Below are 20,740 nucleotides of genomic sequence, written 5' to 3' on the forward strand. Positions count from 1 at the left end.
TTGTCAGTAAAAAAAAACATCCCACAGAGGTGCCTCGGTGGCTTAGTCAATTGAGCATCTGAGTCTTGATTTCGGCTCAGGTCATGATCCCAGGGTCGTGGAATCAAGCCTCACATCAGTCTCAACATGGGCACTCTCTATCTTCCTTTGCCCTTCTCCCCTGCTCTCTCTCTCTCTCTCTCTCTCTCTCTCTCTCTCTCTCTTTAAAAACAAAACAAAACAAGAAAAAAAAAATCCCACAGAGAAGAAGCTGGAACCAGAGGGCTTCATTATTGAAATCTATCAGACATTCAAAAAAATAAAGAATGAAAATAACCCTTCATAAACAATTCTAAAAAACTGGAAGATGGAACATTTCCCATTTCATTCTATGAAACCAATTATTACCTTAGATCAAAATCAGGCAACTATATATAAAAAAACTATAGATTAATAAATACCTCTTATGAATATAGATGCAAAACCCTCAACAAAGTACTTACAAACCAAATCTAGCAACATATAAAAAGGATTATACAACATGACCAAATGGTTTTTTAAATGACACCAAAAGTGGGGCACCTGTGTGGCTCAGTTGGTTAAGCGTCCGACTTTGGCTCAGATCACGATCTCATGGTTCAAGGGTTTGAGTCCCACATTGGGCTCTGTGCTGATAGCTCAGAGCCTGGAGCCTGCCTCACATTCTGTGTGTCTCTCTCTCTGCCCCTTCCCCACTTGTGCTCGCTCTTGCTCTCTCTCTCTCAAAAATAAGTAAATACTAAAAAAAAATAATAAATGACTCCAAAAGCACAGCAACAGAAAAAACAAACAACTGGATTTTATAAAAATTAAAAAAATTTGTGCTTCAAAGGACATCATTAAAAAGTGAAAAGAGAGCCTACAGAATGGGAGAAAAAAATCACATTATATCCAATATCTAGAATATACAAAGAACTCTCACAATTCAACAAAAGACAACCCAGTAAAAAAGAATGGGCAAAGGATTTGAACATTTTTTTCAGAGAAGATATACATATAAATGGCAAACAAGTACATGAAATAATGCTCATTGGGAAAATGCAAATCAAAAACACAATGAGATACCACTTCACATTCACTAAGATGGATGTAATCAAAAAAAATTTTTTAAAGGAAAATAACAAGTGTTGACAAGAACGTGGAGAAATTGGAACCCTAGTTCACTACTGGCAGGAATGTAAAATGGTACAGCTGCTTTGGAAAACAGTCTGGCAGTTCCCCAAAGGTTAAACCATAGTCACCAATATGACCCAGCAATTCCCCTTTTAGGTGTATAACCAAAAGAAGGGAAAACACATGTCCATATAAAACATATAAAGTTGCATGTTCATAGCAACTTTACTCATAATAGTCTAAACATGGAAATAGTACAAATGTCCATCAATTGATGAATGGAGAAATAAGATGTGGTATGTTCAATGAAATGTCATTCACAGCAATAAAAAGGAATGAGGTACTGATACATGCCATGTTATGTATGAACCTTGAAAACACCATGCTGAATGTAAGAAGCCAGGCACTAAAGGCCCCATGTTTAATGACCATTCACATGAAATGTCCAGAACAGGCAAATCTATAGAAACAGAAAGTGGGTGAGTAGTTGCCAGGACCTGGGGGAAAGAGGGATAGGAACTCAATGGTAATAGATATGTATAGGGTTTTTTTTTTTTTGTAGGGTGATGAGAAGGAGAAGGCTCAGTAGCTCAGCACTGGTCTTGTATAGGGTGATGAGAATATTCCGGTAGTCGTGATGGAGGTACAACTTTATAAATATAGTAACTACTAAATGATACAGCTGAGAGTGGTGACTCTTATGGTATGTGAATTATATCTCAACAAGGCAGTTCTTTCAAAAAACTAGAGACTTGCTGGAGGGGAGGGGGGCAGGGGGATGAGTTAAATAGGTAATGGGTATTAAGGAGAAAACTTGTTTTGATGAGCACGGGGTGCTGTATGTAAGTGATGAGTCACTAAATTCTTCACCTGAAACTTACTGTTACACTCTATGTTAACAAACAAGAATTTAAGTAGCAACTTGGAAAGAAAAAACAAACAAATAAAATTAGGAAGATAATAGCAGTATTAAAAAATTAAAAAATAAAAAAACTAGAGACTTAAGATATATAATAATGTATATTATGTATGGATCCTGATTTGAATAAACCAATTAAAAAGAGACATATTTAAGACAAGCAACCTTTGAAAACGAGCTGAATAAATAGTAGGTACTATTAAGAAATTATTGTTAATATCGAAGTGCTTACAAGTGGTAAGGAATACTGTTTGGAGTTTTCTTTAAATGCAGATCTTCTGGGGCACCTGGGTGGCTCAGTCGGTTGAGCATCTGACTTCGGCTTGGGTCATGATCTCATGGTTAATGGGTTTGAGCCCCGCATCGGGCTCTGTGCTTACAGCTCAGAGCCTGAAGCCTGCTTTGGATTCTGTCTCCCTCGCTCTCTGCCCCTCCCCCGCTCATGCTCTGTCTCTCTCTGTCCCTCAAATATAAATAAATGTTAAAAAATTTTTTAAAAATAAAAATAAAAAAATACAGATCTTCTTCAAGATATGATGGGGTTACTTCCCAACCAACGCATTTTCCATTGAAAATATTATAAATTAACACCTAACCTTTAACAGACCTAGCCTACCTTAAACATACTCAGTCACATTAGCCTAGAGTTGGGCAAAATCATCTAACAAAAGCCTATTTTATCACAAAGTGTTGAATACCCCATGCCATTTATTAAATACTGTACTGAGAGTGAAAAATGAATGGCTGTATGGCACAGGATGGTTTTAAGTGTATCAGATGTTTACCTTGTGACTGCATGGCTTGACTGGGAGCCACATTTCTCTGCTATTGCCCACCGTCATGGGAAAGCTTGGGAAAAGGTGAAAATTCACAATGTGAAGTATGGTTTCTACTGAATGAATATCCCTTTCACACCACCATAAAGTAAAAAAGTCCTAAGTTGGGGGTTGTAAGTACTCCAGGAACAAAAATATGGAAATTGATGAAATAAGATCAGCAAATATTGACAATTATTAAAGCTGGGTGATGGCAACTTTAGGCTTCATTACTCTATGTAGTTGAAAACTTCCATAATTAAAAATAAAAAAGAGGGGCGCCTGGGTGGCGCAGTCGGTTAAGCGTCCGACTTCAGCCAGGTCACGATCTCGCGGTCCGTGAGTTCGAGCCCCGCGTCAGGCTCTGGGCTGATGGCTCGGAGCCTGGAGCCTGTTTCCGATTCTGTGTCTCCCTCTCTCTCTGCTCCTCCCCCGTTCATGCTCTGTCTCTCTCTGTCCCAAAAAAAAAAAAAAAAAAAAAAAAAAAAACGTTGGAAAAATAAAAAAGAGGTTCTGTTTTCTTTTGCTTCAGGTCAAGGTTTAACTGCCAACCTCCAATGAGAAGACTACCTCTATACTGTTTTCCCATCTCTGAAAATAACCAAAACCCCCTTCTGATTGGCATTAATACTGAACTGAATGATCTTATTTGGTGATTTAATGTTTCCAAACCATTCTTTTATATACTATCACTCATTCTTGATAAGGCATTGTGAACTTTATATGTATATCCTGAACAAAGAGCTCCTAAAACCCTTAAAATTTCCTAAGTGATAAGAGCCATAGAAACATCTTTTGTTATATGTGGTTTTTGTCCCTGGCTCCTGAAATAGCTCCAGAGTTAAGGATAAAAGAAGCATTTTTGGAAAGTCCCTAAGGATGGGGGCTGGTTACCCAGGAGCAACAGCCATGTGATTAAAGGGTTGGAAGTTTCAGCTGTACCCCACCCCCCAACTCCAGGGAGGGGAGAGGGGCTGAAGATTGAGTTCAGTCATCAATGACCAATAATTTAATCAATCAGGCCTATATAATGAAACTTGCATAAAAATCCTAACCAAAAGGGATGAGACAGCCACTGGGTTGGTGGACACACTGAGGTGCTAGGAGGGTGAAGCACCCAGAGAGAGTATGGAACCTCTGCGCTCCTTCCCACACACTTAGCCCTATGCACCTCTTCCACCTGGCTGTTCCTGAGTTGTATTCTTTTGTAATACACCATAATCTAGCAAGTAAACTCTCTTCCTGAGGCCTGAGCCATTCTGGCAAATTATCAAACTTTATGAGAGGGTCACAAGAACCTCTGATTTAGACCTAGTTGGTCAGAAGCAGAGGTGATAACCTGGCCTAGCAATTAGCATCTGAAATGAGGGGGCACCTTGTAGGAGTAACCTCCTAACCCGTGGAGTCTGCACTAACTCCAGGTAGATGGTGTCAGAATTGAACTGATGCTAGCGAATTGGTTGGTGTGGGAAAATCCCCCGCATAATTGGTGTCAGAAGTAGTGTGAGCAGTAAAGGAAAAGTGTTTTTCTTTTAGGCATCCACTATCTTTAATGTTTAAAAGATGTCCATTTACATACACTCTTTTCCAAGAGTTTCCTATGAAAATGCACTGGTTTCTTCTTCATTAGGCTCCCATATCATAATATAATCGATTTTTGTTTTGGGAGCTTCCCAAACTCAACACCACAGAAGAATACCTAGAAAATTTCCGGGAACATTTATAAGTTAGGACAACAGTCAGTCGTCTGTGTTTTGAGGCAACATAAGAAATTTAGGAGATAAGTACAAACCCAAAAGTTCCTTGCTTTGCTTAGCTTATTCCATAGAAATAGTTTAAATGTTGAGGGCACCACTGTGACTTAGGACAGCTAGAGCTCTGATCTACAAGAGTTAGATCTCCATTTCTCACATTCCCTGACACTGGGGAAATTTCTCATTTCTTTATATTTTACCTGTAAAATGTTGGGAGAGACAATCCTCCTTGGCCCTCTTGTGCCATTACACATCTTTACTGGGTTGTATCAAGACTGCAACAAGACCTTGACCACTCTTTTATCTGGGTCATCTGTCAGGGCTGTTTATGCAGCTGATAGTCATGAGAGGTGAGGCTTTCTTACTGCTTCCTATAAAAGCAATGGGTTCTCCAAAGTCAGTGTTCCTCAGTTGCAACACCCACCCACCACATGCAGAGCATCTTGCTGAGCCTTATGGTGTCTACTAGGTGGGACTCTTGTGCAAGACACCAGTATGCTGATGTTCAGGCTGTTTGCAGAGTTATGAGTAATAAAGTCCTTTGTCTCCCACTAGGAGTCTTGTATCTTTTGCCAGTATCTAAGAACAGAATCAGGCTAATTTTTCAGCTTGTAAGTAGGGTAAACTCCAGACCTGACCAAAAACCTGGAATAATCTCGATCTTTAGGTTAATGCCGGGAATACTGTACACCTGTGTTCCAAATGAGACACCACCAAATACTGTAGGATTTGAGGAAGACCCTCAACGTGAAATCACAGAAAACACGGAAGAATGCATTCTAAAAGGTGGGAATGGGTGTGTGAAATGAGGTAAAGAGAATCGGAATGGCATGGGGAGAGCTGGCAAGCACAGGAAAGGCAGTCAGGTGACAGAGGTCTCTAAAAGCAGACAGGTAATGAAACAGGTAATGAGAACCATTCTAGGTTTTGAGCAGAGAGGTGGTGTAATCAAAACTTTGAAGATGATGAGTCTGAGAGGATAATGCACAGTGAATTTGGGCGGGGGGAAGAGGACCAAAACTGCCTGCCATGAAGGACTGTACCAGTTAAGGAAACAGAACAGTCACGAACAGCCAAAGTTTTTGCCCCGTGAGACTGGAAATGAAAATGAAAAAACTGAGTAACTATTTGGGGGTAAGGGGTAAAATCAGGTTGGTTTCAGATATGGTAAAGGACATTTATGTGGAAGTATTCTCAACATATTTTTTCATCACAGAGCTGTAAATACAAATTAAAGTTTGAGGTTGGATAATCATTAGCATAGGGATAATAGTGGCAATTATTAGATGCTTTCACCAGAGGAGATGGTTTATACAGAAACAGAAGGATGAAGGGTTAGTTGCCCAGCCTTTGGAGGATGACAATAATTGTATGCAGGAAACAGAATCTAAAATAGAGCCATTTCAGGAAGAGCTCTCTTTCTTAGCTTAGTACCTACAGCAATTTTCAAACTAAAGGTCACACTCCTTAGTGGAGTATAAAATTGATTTACTATGTCTCACCATAGATTTACTATGTCTCACCATGTATTGATACATGTTCTAGAGGTCATGTTCTAGGTACATACAAATAAATGATGTATGTACTGAGTTTTGATGAAAACATATTTTTACAGTGGGTTTTAAGTCAAATAGGTTTGAACTCTGGTGTAGTGGTCAAGGGCACAAGCTTTGGAGTGAGCCTGTGGGAGTTTGAACTCTACTTGAATTCTACCCTGTGCGATTCTGGGAAAGTTTATCTCTTTTTTCTCTGCACTTTTTTTTTGAGATAATTGTTGATTCAAATGCAGTTCTAAAAATTGTAGTTGTTGTGTGTACCCTTAACCTAGTTCCCCCAAATGTAACACTTTGCAAAAACTAGAGTACATTATCATAACCAGAATACTCATATTGAATTACAGTTAAGACACACAACGTTGCCATCAACACAAGGATCCCTCATCTTGCCCTTTTAAAGCCAAACTCACTTTCCTCCAGCCCCCTACCCTCTCCTAACCCTTGGCAACTACTATTTTCCATTTCTATACTTTTGTCATTTCAAGAATATTATATAAACGTAATCACACAGTATGTAACTTTTTAAATTGGCGTTTTTTTCCCCACTCAGCATAATTCCTTATATTCATCCAAGTTGTTGGGTGTATCAATAGCTTGTTCCTTTTTATTGCTGAGCAGTATTCCACCTGGCAATTTTCTTCATGGGGTAGGCCTCACTTTCCTCATCCATAAAACAATACTAGGGTTTTGAAGACTAAACAAATTAGTATGTGTTAAATATTTAGAAATGCTTGGGGCATGCTAAGAATAAAACATTGTTAGTGATTAAAATTATTATGGTTTTCCATAAATATAAGTGCAACAATTTTATTTAAAATAAACCTTTACTCAATGACTATGTGACACAGTGTTACATGCTAAGAATATCTCTTAGATATGTTCCTTCCATTTTTCACGATGGCGGACATTAAATCTTAACCCAAAAGAAAATGTCAAGGAACCAGTAAGCAATCTTGATCAAATAGTATGTCACAAAGGTGTATCATTTCCCTAATTCAAGTAACATCCCAACTATTTCAATGCTCAGAAAGATGGGCAATAACATGGACAACTGCAAATTCGCTGAATCCATTTAAGAGGCTGGTAATGAGTACAGAAAGGAATTTAATATTTGAGAACTAAAGATAGTAAATTATCCGCTTTTATTATTTCATTTAATCTTCATAATTTTTTGTGAGTTTCCAAACTTTTAGACACAAATTAATAGTATATAATGAGATGGGATGCCAGATGATTGATCAGTGTTGTAAGCAAGATACATTTTCATCCTCAGAAGACATTTCAAATTCTGTTAAGACAGGAGTGACAGACACACTGAATGTAAAACCAACAACCATCACTGTAAGAAATCAGTTTGCCAGAAGAAACTTCAATCTTGACAAAATTTAAAACAAAACAAAACCCAAAAGCTAATAGTTCTAATCTGCAACCTCCTAGAGTTTGTTATGTTAAAAAGCAAATTTTCAGGAGGCTGGAGGCCAGTGTTAACACTTCATCTATTAAAAAGTCAACTGTTATGACACATCCATAATAACAGATAAGAGACAGAATTGAAACAGTTCAGCGGTAAAGGTCTCCTGAAAAGATCTGAGTCTACATACATCTCAGCTTTCTCAGATCTAAAACCAGAACCCACCCCAGGCTCTGAGTTGCTAACTCTGTTACATGTGGGTAATACTCTTTAACTCATGTTTATTCTTGTAACAAGCACTTTTATAAAAACTCTTGTTATGTATTAACATAGTAAAACTCTAGCATTTTACATAACTGAAATGAGGCAAGAGAAGTAGAAAATGATAATAAAAAAGACAGGGATGAATGACTCAAAAAAGTTAATGAGTAAAGCCCCTTCCCTTCCACCATTCTGATTGTCATTTTTTTTTTTTTTTAAACTCCATTCCAGATAGACTCTTCTGTAAATACGTTCTTGACCAACATTACCATACACTACATGACTGGTAATTTACTACTATCATCAAAGTATTGAGACAGTTCACATCTTCTGGGCTTTTTATGTGCTATACTGTTACAATTCACCTCATTTCCCTTTCTGATTTCACCTGTGGCAATCATTCACAAAAATTCCCGCAAAAACAAGATGAAAAAGAGGAGGCTGACTCTCACAGTAGGCTTGATTCTTTCAGTAGTACATTGTATTAAAGAAATGGAATTTTGTCAGGTTGACTCCTAGGGAAGAAGTCTTCAAGAAGGACATAGATTTTTTGGCTTTTATGCAGCATTTTTTTTTAGTACCTAGTCTATTAAAGGAATCGAAACCTTATACCTGTGTGGTGCCTGGTAAATAATAGTAATAGCAACTAACATAATAGTAAACGCTACTCACTGAATGAATCAACACCCTCCTCTTTGTTTTTCGTTGTCTATGAACTGTCAATCAACTAGATAATACTGATTTGCTTTTTCATCGAATTATATGTAACTGGTTATATTAAAAGATGGAATAAAGGCATAGCTTGACTGTGGGAAATGAGGTGAAACTCATAATAATTTACTCATTCAAAGTAAAGTGAAGAAGAAACTACTGGGCATCAGTAGAGACAGAATGCCTTAGTCTTGTCTGGTGTGACCAAATGGACTGAGCACAGTACCACCCCAGATCTCACATGGACACCAAGAAGTTTAAGACAACCTCTGTTCAAGGATATTACACTTGAACTAGGACGATAAACACAAAAAGGAGAGAACAAGTAAAAAGCCTTAAGCTCCAAGTTCTGAAGAACTTGAGTGAATGGAGAAATGAACGTGGGCCACAGCTGTTAAGGAGCACTTCCTTCCTGGAGCACGCATCTAGGCTAGAGGGCGGTGCCCCAAGCACAGCGGGGCGCAGGGCAGGTAAGGGAGAAGGGGAGTAAGTGCTCCGGGTGGAATGCTGCAGGTACAAGGCAGGAGAGGAGGCTGAGGGCACTCAGGGCACTCAAGGCACTCAGGCACAGGCAATGAAAAGGCCAGTCTGCGCGCAGGGCCAGTCTCCTGTGTGTGCTAGGAGAGTGTGTGCTGAAGCTGGGGGACGTTTAGTGCCCAGGCAAAGTGGGAGAATGTAAATGACAGAGTGCAGTGGAGCCAAACTTCAATTTTTCTATTTTTATTATAAAATGTATAAATTACCTTGAGCTCCCTAAAGTTTGGTGCTGATTTCAGAAGAAACGATTGGTTTAGGGAAACTTCATATATTGGAGCATATGTGCTACTTTTGAAAGTAATTCCACTGGAAAGTAATGCTAATATGGGACCAAGATGAAAGCGCTTCATGTTATGGAAATCTACAAATCAGAACAACATTCCAGACTGGATACTTCAGATTCCTGGGATTGGTTTGTTTTTGGCCACTGTGGAATTCACAGAAATATATTTTTTCAAAAATGATAAAAACATGTGTTTACATCTTCCCAACAAATGAAAAAACAGCCTAGAAAAATTTGATATAATTTTGAAATAAAGTCCCCTTAAAACATTTATTATTAGGATATTTAACAAATATCCTAAAGGAACAGCATAAACATATATGCTTTACTTGGAACCACAAGGATAAAGATTTTAAGTGCAAGACTCTGAAAACCCTAATCCTGTACAAATGAAGTACCTGTATGGAAAATGTAGCAAATATTTTTATTATTACTCCAATTATTGCCATGGGAAATAAAACCTAAAGCTGACAGTCTCGCTTATGGAAAACAATCAAAAGGTGGTTAGAGATTAATAAAAAAATAAAAAAGAAAGAAAGAAAGAAAGAAAAGAAAGGAAAAAAAGCTGAAAGATGTTGGTGTGGCACGCACCTTCTGTATCATCACGCATTTGCTCCACCAAATCTGTCAAATCCTCCCAAGAGTCTTTGCAAACGGCAAAAAGAAAGGAAAAGAAAGATAAAATGTCATGCAAGCCAAGAAAGAAAAGTGCTATTAAAAACAAGGTTTCAAAAGGATAACTGAAAGGGAGATTTCCTAGAATTCTTTCAGCTTAACCCAGAGATTAACAGTGAAAACGGCTGGAAATACTCCTGAGAAGGGGTAGAACTCTAAGCAGAGACATCGACTACGACTATTAAATTTGTTTCAAAGCTAAAATCATTTCAAAGTTTCTAACAAAAGGAAACAAGGATTCATATCCCATAAAAAATAACAGATTTTTTTCCACTGAAAAGCAAGATTAGGCTCTTTGTATTTTAAGCGCACACAACATTGGCCTCATTCAACGTTTGTTTTGACCACTTCAGTGGAGCTGGAAAATATGTGGAATGCTTTTTAGAATCAGGCCAAATATGATACAAACTAGTGACTTTTCTTAAAATAACCAAAGAAAAGTCCAAATACCTCTCTCAAAACCCTCCACCCATACAGTTCTTTCCCAAACCAAAAATAAAGGAAAAGATGCTGCTTTGAAGACAGACAAAATAAATCATTTATAATTCAATACAGATGTGCCTTCAGTTAAAAGTATAGTACTCTCTCCTTTTTCTATAAATTCAATATTCCTGTATACAGAATATTCCATGTGAGGGAGAAGGACAGGAAAGAATGCGAAGATTACAAATATAATAGGTACTTCTGTGTCTTAAAGCTGTAAGATGACTTTGGAAATAAGAGAACCTATAGAAATTTTTCAAAAAGTACACCAGCTTCATCGCTCAGTAATTCTGAAGCTATTATATTGTACACACCTGCAATATTCATATTCAAACTCACAAAATCAGGTGAATTTTGTGTGTGTAAATATGCAGCAAATAAAGGGACATTCTCAGAGGATGAAGCATAACAAAAATGAAAATGGGCACGATAAGCCTTCCGTCTTGAAAAATGTATCACAGAAACCAGCACAGGATCTGAAGCAACAAGTGGGAATCACCATTTAGGAAAGGAATTTATCATTTGTCCTGCTTTTTCACTAGTTTATTATATCATCACTGTAATTCTTCAATTCAACTGGTTAATTTCTAGCTCTGCTGTGGTATAGTGGTTATTCAAGTGGGCTGTAAGGGCACATTCTAGTTAAATAAATAAATATATGATCACTTATCCTAAAAAGATGTGCAAAAAACATACAAGTATGTAAAAAATTTCAGTTTAAATTCAGAAAACAGGGAAGCGGATGAGGATGTAATATGTGATTATGTTGATATTGTGATGTTGTGATTATGATAATATGTTGATATGTGATTAAAGTAGCAATTTTTGAAAACTATATATAGATAGATTGTTGGTTAGGCCAGACATGGGGACAGGCAATGTAAGAAGAATGCAAGTATCTATAACCTTTTACACTTGTACTGTCTCCCGATTAAAAAGTCTAGAAATTAATAATTAGAAAACCAAGCGCAGATGTAGGGCACAGGCAAATAGGATTAAATCCCTAACTGGCATCAACATCCCAAGGAAGTCACCTTACAAAGGGAGGCAGGAGAGCACAGTTCTGAGAGCAGATTCAGGATCACTGGGGCTGGCATCCCAGCTCCACCCCTACTCGCCCTATGACCTTGTCCCTGTACTTCAAGTCTCTTTCCTCAGTTTCCTCATTCTGGAAAACAGGGACAAGAACAGTACCTATCTGACAACACTGTTGTGAGGAGCAAACGAGTAACACACGCCAAGTCCTTCATGTTAATATTTTCCAGCCAAATATATTTTGAAATTCAGATTATTTTTTTAATTTTAGAAAGGCAAAATGGTAAATACTGAGGCCCAAGACCCCCCACAAAACCATGCAGAACTAGCAGGCTCCGGGGCAGCACTTCACAATCAAGCACATTAATATTTCTGCAGGAAATAAATGAATGTTCAAATTAAATAGGATAAATAAAGACTATAAATAACCTCAAATAAATTCAGGTCATGTCTTAGCACCAAATGAATTCAGGCGAATTTATGAAAAATGCTCTTGTTTTTCAGAGCGTTTTTGGATTCTGCAATTGTGTATATGTATGTGCAAAGCACTTAGTGTTTCATATAGAAAAAGCATAATATAAGTGCTAGTTACTATTATTTTATAGTAAATTAGTGCTAAAATACATTACATATAGATATATTTCCATATATCACTTTCAATATCCTGACAATATGCTACAGATTTATATTACGTAGGATTATAGGTTTATAAGAATGTACTTCTTAAAAAAACTTTTTTTTAATGTTTGTTTATTTTATTTTTTTTTTAATTTTTTTTTCAACGTTTTTTATTTATTTTTGGACAGAGAGAGACAGAGCATGAACGGGGGAGGGGCAGAGAGAGAGGGAGACACGGAATCGGAAACAGGCTCCAGGCTCCGAGCCATCAGCCCAGAGCCTGACGCGGGGCTCGAACTCACGGACCGCGAGATCGTGACCTGGCTGAAGTCGGACGCTTAACCGACTGCGCCACCCAGGCGCCCCATGTTTGTTTATTTTTGAGAGAGAGAGACAGAGTGTGAACAGGGGAGGGGCAGAGAGCGAGGGAGAGACAGAATCTGAAGCAGGCTCCAGGCTGTGAGCTGTCAGCACGGAGCCCGATGCAGGGCTTAAACTCACGAACTGCCAGATCATGACCGGAGCTGGAGTCGACGCCTACCGACCGAACCACCCAGGCGCCCCAATAAGAATGTACTCTTAACCATCACATTAGTTTACAGACTTGCTATGCTGACCTTGTGAAAGTCAGCAAGGTGAATGTTACCATTTATCCTTCATTTTCTTCACCTAGAAACTATATTTGTCACCTAATAAAATAAAAGTACCTAATTATAGAAATGAAATATAAAGATCCTCTGAGATTCGTGCACAGAAGAGCTCTGGAAAGTGAATTTCTAGGTAGGAATGGTTGGTGAGTACAAGGGACCTCTCTGACTTTCCCCTTCCGTGTCCCATCTACAAGTTTCCCAGTCTACTCTGACCAGACATATTTTCTGTTTTGTTTTTAAAACAAAAAAGTTCTGAGTATCAGGGTGATGGAATCAATTTAAAAGAGCCCTCCTCCCCTGAAAGATAAAAGGCGTGTTTTCTCCTTCTAAAGTTGTTCTCCCCTTACCTCGGCACGCTCAGGATTTCATTGCAATAAAGAATGGATACTGTGCTGTTCTTTTACATTCCTCAAAGAAGGATTTACAAAATATTTTAAAAATTATGCTATCTGGAATATGTTCAAATTGTCAAAACAACAATGAAAGTGTCTAATACATGAATCAAAGAAAGTACTAGCATGGATAACTCTGGTCTTTTCGCCAGAACGTTTCATTTTTCTAGGGATTATACTTTGTTACTCTCAGCATGTTTTTGCCTGATCTAAAAATCTATGGTAACTTTAATTTGTGTCATAATAATACATATTCACAAGTTTCAGAGAGCGGTAACCTAAAGGTTTGCTAGTTGCTACAGAAGATAGTCCTGAATTAAAATCTTGCTATAGATAATGCATAATTCAGAGTTGTACCAGTCAGAACTATGTCAAATGTACACCGTAAATGTTAAAGTAAATAGTAAAGGGAGCTTCCAAGGTTACTCTGGCTAAACAGACAGCCTCATTCTCACTCAGAACACTGATTCCTTATGAGTGCATAGCTTAGAAATGCCAAGTGGACTGTCACTGTGTGTGGTGCCCTAAGTCTGGTAATGAAACATCAGGACCACCACACCACTCTAAATGCTTGGATTACATGGTTAAAAATGGTGCACCTAACAGATTCAGGAGAAGCATGTGAACAAAGACATTTTCTAAAGTCAAGAAATAAGAGACAAGGCTGGAAGTGTACGAGGGCCCCGAATTAAGGAAGCATAGCTGATCTGAGGTTTAATGAACTATTTTCTTGGCTATCATTCTGTTTCAAGTCTAAGAATGAGTAAGTCAGCAAACTAATATATATGGCACTATAAATAACTAATGAGCAAGTACCGTAAAATATTTGCTCTTACAGAACATGGTGACTCAATGGCAGTGGCTGTGTGGCCTGGTAGGAGAGACCTTGGCTTTGGTACTGATACATATTTGGGGTAGGACCACTGCTCTCACAAAGCCTTGGGCCCTGTGTAGTTCCATCTTTTTTCTCTGATGAGGGAAGCAGCTGAAGCTCCTTCTCTCCTGAGAAATGCTTGAATGTGCTCAAAGTGCCTCACCATTGTTTATGTATCCAGGGCTGTGAGATCTCTCTTCTTGATAGATTCTTTTTCCAGGAGTCTTATAACTATGGAAAACGAAGTTACAGCCAAGTTTAGAGAAATATGTAACCAAGTTACATTGTCTCCTTGATGCTAGGTGACTCTGATTTAGAGTGTTATTTTTAAAAAGCTTATTAGTTTCTTGGGGGAAAGCCTTCTTAAAGCCCCAACTACTGATCATAAAGCACTCTTCAATGGACTGTTATGAAAATGAAAGCTAACTCATTTAAAGTACTTAGCACGCCTTAGATTCAATGTGAACTTTACCTTTACAAGAAACTAACAAGCTGGATTCCACTAAGTATATTTGCCACAATTAAAAAAGAAAATAGGGGGAAGTGGGGTTAAATAAAAAAAAAAAAACAACAACAAAAAACTAAATATTAAACAGGGTAAAAATAAGCCAATACAAGCAGACCAAATGACAAGTTTAACAGCTGAGATACTCTTAAACTAACTAGTAACATAATTAGCTTTAGTAATATAAAAATTAGTAAAGGAACTGCCAAACTAATTTTAAAAAGTACGAAGAGGTTCTGTTCTAATAAACCAATAGTTTAGACCAAGATCTGTCTCTTCCCCACAGTAGAGTTAAAAACAAAAATATCAGCAAAAAAACACAAATGGTCTTGGAAAAAAAGTAATATTAAGCGATTGTGATCTTGTGATTTATAATAAATATCTATTTGGTCTTCTTCCCCAGTCCCTGGCACAGGGCTCCCGAAACCCCTGTAAATTCCTAAGTGATAAGAGCCCTACAAGCATCTTTTGTTCTAATGAGGTGACTCCAGGTGGGCTCCTGGATGGGGGCTGGTCCCCAAAAAGACCAAGCCATGCTTCTAAGTTTGGAATTTTCAGCCCCACCACTCACCTCTTTAGAGAGGGGAAAGGGGCTGGAAATGGAGTTTATTGATCATGCCTACGGAGGAAGCCTCCACAAAATCCTAGTAGTATGAGGTTTGAAAGCTTTCCAGGGGGGTGCACACCCCAAATCCACCAGGAAGAAGCTCCTGCATTTGGGACCCTTCCAGACCTCACCCTATGTATCTCCTCTTCATCTGTATCCTTTTTTCATAACCTTTAATAAACTGGCAAACTTAAGTGTTTCCCTGAGTTCCGTGAACTGTTCTAGCAAATAACTGAATCTAAGGGGAAAGCGGTCATGGGGATGTCTGATTTGTAGCCAAGTTGGACAAAAGTTGTGGGTAACCTGGGGATCTACTACTTGTGATTAGTATCTAGAGTGAGGGGCAGTTCTGTGGGGCTGAGCTCTTAACCTGTGGGATCTGACATTACCTCCAGGTAGGCAGAGTCAGAATTGAGTTAAACTGTATACCCAGCTGGTGTCACAGATTGGTGTTGGACCACCTGCCCCACACACATACATTTGGTGACCAGAAGTGTTAGAAGTGAGGCATCCTGAGTGAAAGGAGAAAGACACAAGAGAACTATAGGTTTTCCTAATACAGTTATCAACACTTGGGCCATTTAATACTTAGGCTTTATGTTGAACAAAGGCTTTTACTAAGGCAGACAGTACAGTGAGTTTGTACAGAAGTCACAAGTATGAAATATCACAGGCACTTCCCTTCAGAACTAAGTAACTGCGACATGAGGTAAACAGAGATTGGTATTAGAGAGATAAGAGAAGATAAAATGGATTCCTAAATCAGGTGAGCAGCTACGTGATACTGGAAGGCTAAGGAGGACACGGCCTGATGGAGAGTGAGAGGATGAGGGAAAGGGAGCCTCCCCAAATTAGTAGAGCCTTTGCCACCTACCTGAATGGCTGCAATGGAAGAAATAATCATGAGGCGTCTGATACCTCAACGGGGAAGCTTGCTGCCCACAGGCCTAGACATTGTGGGATTCTCAGATGAAATGTAGTACACCCTGAATTTTACAGCTCTAGGAGAAAGAGAAATCTCAGCAGCCTTTTCATCCCAGAAGACAAACTCCAGCAATCAGAAAATTTCTCATTGTACATTTAACAGTAAAACTCATTCTATTCTACCTAAGATATTGTCACTGGCTTAAAGAAAAAAACAAAAACAGATAAAACATAATCATGGAGTTTACAGCTGCTGAATCAACTGTTCTAAAAACCACAACTGTTTCATTTGGAAAGTTCAGATTTTAGTACTGTGAGAAACCACAACCAACTGCAGTAGCGAAAGACAAAAAGAGGTAGCTAATACGAAAGTTCACGATACCATGCTATTAAAATTTTTTTAAATGTTTATGGCAGCTTGGAAATGTGTATAAAAAATTAAAATATATTACTATTTGACCCAGAAACTCCACTTCTAAAGATGAAAATTGGTAAACTGTTCAAATTGTAAACATAATTTGGGTAAAAATACCCCAAATGAAAGTGGTGGCCAAATTTAGAAACAATCTAAACGTCTGTAATAAGGAAGTCAAAGAAATTATGGCATATCCAAAAAACTGAAGACATTAAGTGAGGTGATGCAGATTTCTATTTACTGTGGTGGAAAGACACCGCAGAGAAAAAAGGCAGGTCACACAACACAGGAATGGTACGATTTTGCATGTATAAAAACTGTGTGAGCTTGTAAGTGAACTGTGTGTATATATTAATAAAAAAGAGAATCTGATTACTAAATCTTATTAGTGGTTATCAATAGGTGCTAGAAATGGGGCACCAGGGTGGCTCAGTCGGTTAAACATCTGACTTCTGCTAAGATCATGATCTCGTGGTTTGTGGGTTCGAGCTCCATATTGGGCTCTGTGCTGACAGCTCAGAGCCTGGAGTCTGCTTCAGATTCTGTGTCTCCCTCTCATGCGCTCTCTCTCTCTCTCTCTCTCTCAAAAAATAAATAAACATTAAAAAAATTTTAAAAAAATAGGTGCTAGAACTTTAGGTGAATTCTACTAGCTTGTGTTTTATTTACACTCTTCTGTATTCTGTAACTCTTACAATATGAATATATCATTTCTATAACTAGAAAAATAAAGTTGCTTTCATAAAATACTTATATACATAATAAATATTTTCTAAAAAAAACATTATTTCCAGCAGACTGACACATATACATTTTATTTTGAGAATATTTAATTATAACAAAAAATAAATAATTCCTTAGGGGCCATTTGTCAACAAGTCTATTTCTCTGTCCCTCTATACATGTGCTTCTAAGCTCATCAAATCTTTCTATCTGTTCTCTGGCAAAGTTCAACTATGAAAAATTGCAAGGAACAGTTTTTTGTGTTTACTCCCCTGGACTCAAAAACACTTCACAGCAATCAGAGTGAATTGGTGGGGGTTGGAGGAACCACAGTGGAAAACTGCGCCCCATTATGCTTTCTATTTCCCCACAAAAAGGAGGTACTGACAAAACTCAAAAAACAGAACCACAGCTGAAAAGCGGAGAATACTGTGGGTGCTCTCAGATGATAGCACTTGCCCTTTCCAGCCACGTGTTACAAGTACCCAGGTCTGGGAATCCAACGACTTGAATTCCAATCTGAGCTCTATCACTGAGTAGTTATCTAATCGGGTACAGCATTTACCTCTGGAAAATGATAAATATGTCAAAGAGAAGTTTAGGAGGAATGACCTTCTGTACTGGAAGCTGATAACCCAAGGAAGAGTCACTATAAACTCCATTAAGAAAGACACAAATTAAAGATTAAAGAAAAAGCTCTGTTCTCAGAAAGGTCCAGAAAGGCTCACCAATAGAGCAAAGACAGTAAGGCACTGTGATTACGACAGTGCACTAACGTGGACACCAGTGCAGGCATTTGAAGGAGTTGGGAAGGAACTGGAATGGGAAGGAGAGTGCTGACTTCAGGAAGAGCACATTACAGTCAGCTCAGAGGCAGCACAAAACTCTGCTGATATTTCTCTCCCAGGAAGGATTTTACAAAACTTGGGTACAACTTACCTTGAAAGGGTGACTAGCCAAGCTCTTCCACAGCAGAGCAACAAGAAAGGGATGAACTTTGTCCAAAGAACTTTGCCCAATAGGCTTCCAAGACGGTATTACAAGCTACCACGTCCACACTTCAAAAAGTTCACAAAGACTGCCTTCTGCACACGTAATCACAACTTGGAGAACCTGACAATACAAATCTGAGGCTATCAGGGCTGGTGGCAACAAATGTTCCTGTAATCTCACTGAGGGCAGATTATAAAGGGAGGTGTGCCATGTTGAAAGCCAAGAACAGTAACAGGATTCCGTTTGAATCCTAACAATTCAGGCTTTATTTTCTGGACACTTCTGAAAGGAATAAATCAAATGCTGTACCGAATGCATCTAAGTCCAGACCTTGTGGGTCACCTGGTGTACTGCAGGCAGCTTTTAGACAGCTCTGAAAACAAAGCATGCCAGTACACAAATACAGGCCTAGGACTCAGAAAAACTCAAAATGTCTACTAGAAATATAAAAAAAAAAATTCTGACAATGGATGTGAAACTGTTAAGGAAAGTACTTATTAAATACGAGTCAGGCGGATGATCGCACACCTATACTGATATAGCCTTTTGCTTTAAAAAAGAGCATTTTTTTTTCCTGATTATACTAATATACCCTCTTGTAGAGTATTTGGAAGACATGAAGAAGCTTAAATAATGTCATAAAAGTCACCTGTCGTTCCACTGTCCAGAGGTAATTACTTTTTACATATTTGGTACATTTTGTTTTACTTGTGGTGGATATGTACCCTTGCATTTAACACAAATTGTGACCACAGTGTATGTAGTTTGGGAAACAGCTTTTAAAAATTATATTCTAGGGGCGCCTGGGTGGCTCAGTTAGTTAAGTGTCCAACTCTTGATTTTGGCTTAGGCTTTGGTCTCCCAGTGTGAGTTCGATCTCCACATCGGGCTCTGTGCTGACAGCGTGGATCCTGCTTGGGATTCTCTCCCTCTCTCTGCTCCTCTCCCGCTCTCTCATTCTCTTTCAAAATAAATAAGTAAAATCAACTTTAAAAATTATATTCTAAACAATTCCCTATGCCATTAAATATTCCTCCACAATCATCTTTTAGGGCTTGTTGTATAGATGTTCTGCAATTTACTGAACCACTTTCCTATTCGGCGACTCGGGTTGCTTTTAAAGGTCCTGCTACTATAAATCATTAAAACGGGGACTTGCCTGTTATTTCTGATTATTTCTTTAAGACAGATGTTTGCTATAATCACTGGGATTTAACTTGTCGAGGTTCTTGATTCACAGGGATTAAGGGAACCCCAACAAAGCTGCACCCATGTGCACGCCTACCAGCAGAGCCTGTGCCCAATGCTTCCCCTGCTTTCATCAGCACTGAATAGTATTCTTGGATTTAGTAGAAAACAACAATAAGAAACTATTACATTATACAAAACTTCAACTTTCTAAGTAAGATACAGTGAATCTGGAATAGGAGATAAATGACTAAAAGAATTAAATTAAAAAAACTCAAGGGGCACCCGGGTGGCTCAGCTGGTTGAGTGTCTGACTTGGTTTCAGGTCACGATCTCACAGCTCGTGAGTTCAAAGCCCCACGTCAGGCTCTGTGCTGGCAGCTCAGAGCCTGGAGCCTGCTTCCTAGTCTGTTTCCCTCTCTTTTTCTGCCCTCCTCCCGCTCATGCTCAGTCTCAAATAAACTTAAAAAAATATTTAAAAAACCTAAAAAACCACAAATTGTGTGTGATGGAGGGAAGGTATTCCAATAATCTTTTCTTTCACCACTGATTATTTTCTGGAGTTATGGGGCATTACTGCATTCACCCAAAGTGTGTTGGATAGCTACCGTAAGCAGTACCTAGTACTACGAGGCCTTCTGAAGGATACAAAACAAAGTTTTGCCCAAAGAACTTTCTATATAATTTCATAAATGAGGAATCACATAGATTAAAATGAATCACTGGAGAATGATTCCAAGTGCATTCAATCAAGTGGCACAGACACTACCCAACGATTCAAGGCATATGATTCAGGAGATGAAGAGCAATGGACATGCTAGAGAAGGCCTTCTGGATGAAGGGAGTCAAGGGGCCTTTCCATTTCTTGATATGATGTCAGCATGGAGAATCTCAAGAGGGGATAGTGTAACAGCAAGAATAATCAGGGTCCTGGCGAAGTGAGAATCTACAACCTGGCTGAAATAGGTTAAGTATGGAACAAGAGTATGAAAAAGCATTAGATAAGTAAAATTACCCAAAGCAGGGCATGGAAATACTTGGCTAAAGACTAAGGATTCAATGTAGTTACTATTTCAATCCATAATCATGAACATTTCTCTTACCACAAACAGCTTTTCACATCATTTTGTACATCTACCTGAGAAACATTTCAAATTTAGCACATAAAGGTGCTGACCTGCCAGTCAGGTCAGTTTTAGCAGTGTGCCGCTGTTTGGGAGTATCTCTGCAACTATGTAAATATTTTCACGCACTTCATAAAAACGAGTGGAAAGAAGAAA

General features: G+C 38.5%; 1 protein-coding gene across 9 annotated transcripts in view; it reads right to left on the reverse strand.

The window, feature by feature from the left end:
* RUFY3 (RUN and FYVE domain containing 3) overlaps window positions 1–20,740 on the reverse strand; it is an 80,604-nt gene that overhangs the window by 36,879 nt on the left and 22,985 nt on the right. For 2 of the 9 annotated variants that reach the window (XM_058722337.1, XM_058722343.1), the window contains one exon: window positions 9,970–10,023. The exons of the other annotated variants lie outside the window; for them this stretch is intronic. In XM_058722337.1, coding sequence (XP_058578320.1) covers window positions 9,970–10,023 — 54 coding nt within the window. The remainder of the gene's footprint in view (window positions 1–9,969; window positions 10,024–20,740) is intronic. 9 annotated transcript variants of the gene reach the window in all.

The sequence above is a fragment of the Neofelis nebulosa genome, chromosome 3 (assembly GCF_028018385.1).
Source record: "Neofelis nebulosa isolate mNeoNeb1 chromosome 3, mNeoNeb1.pri, whole genome shotgun sequence".
NCBI lineage: Eukaryota > Metazoa > Chordata > Mammalia > Carnivora > Felidae > Neofelis > Neofelis nebulosa.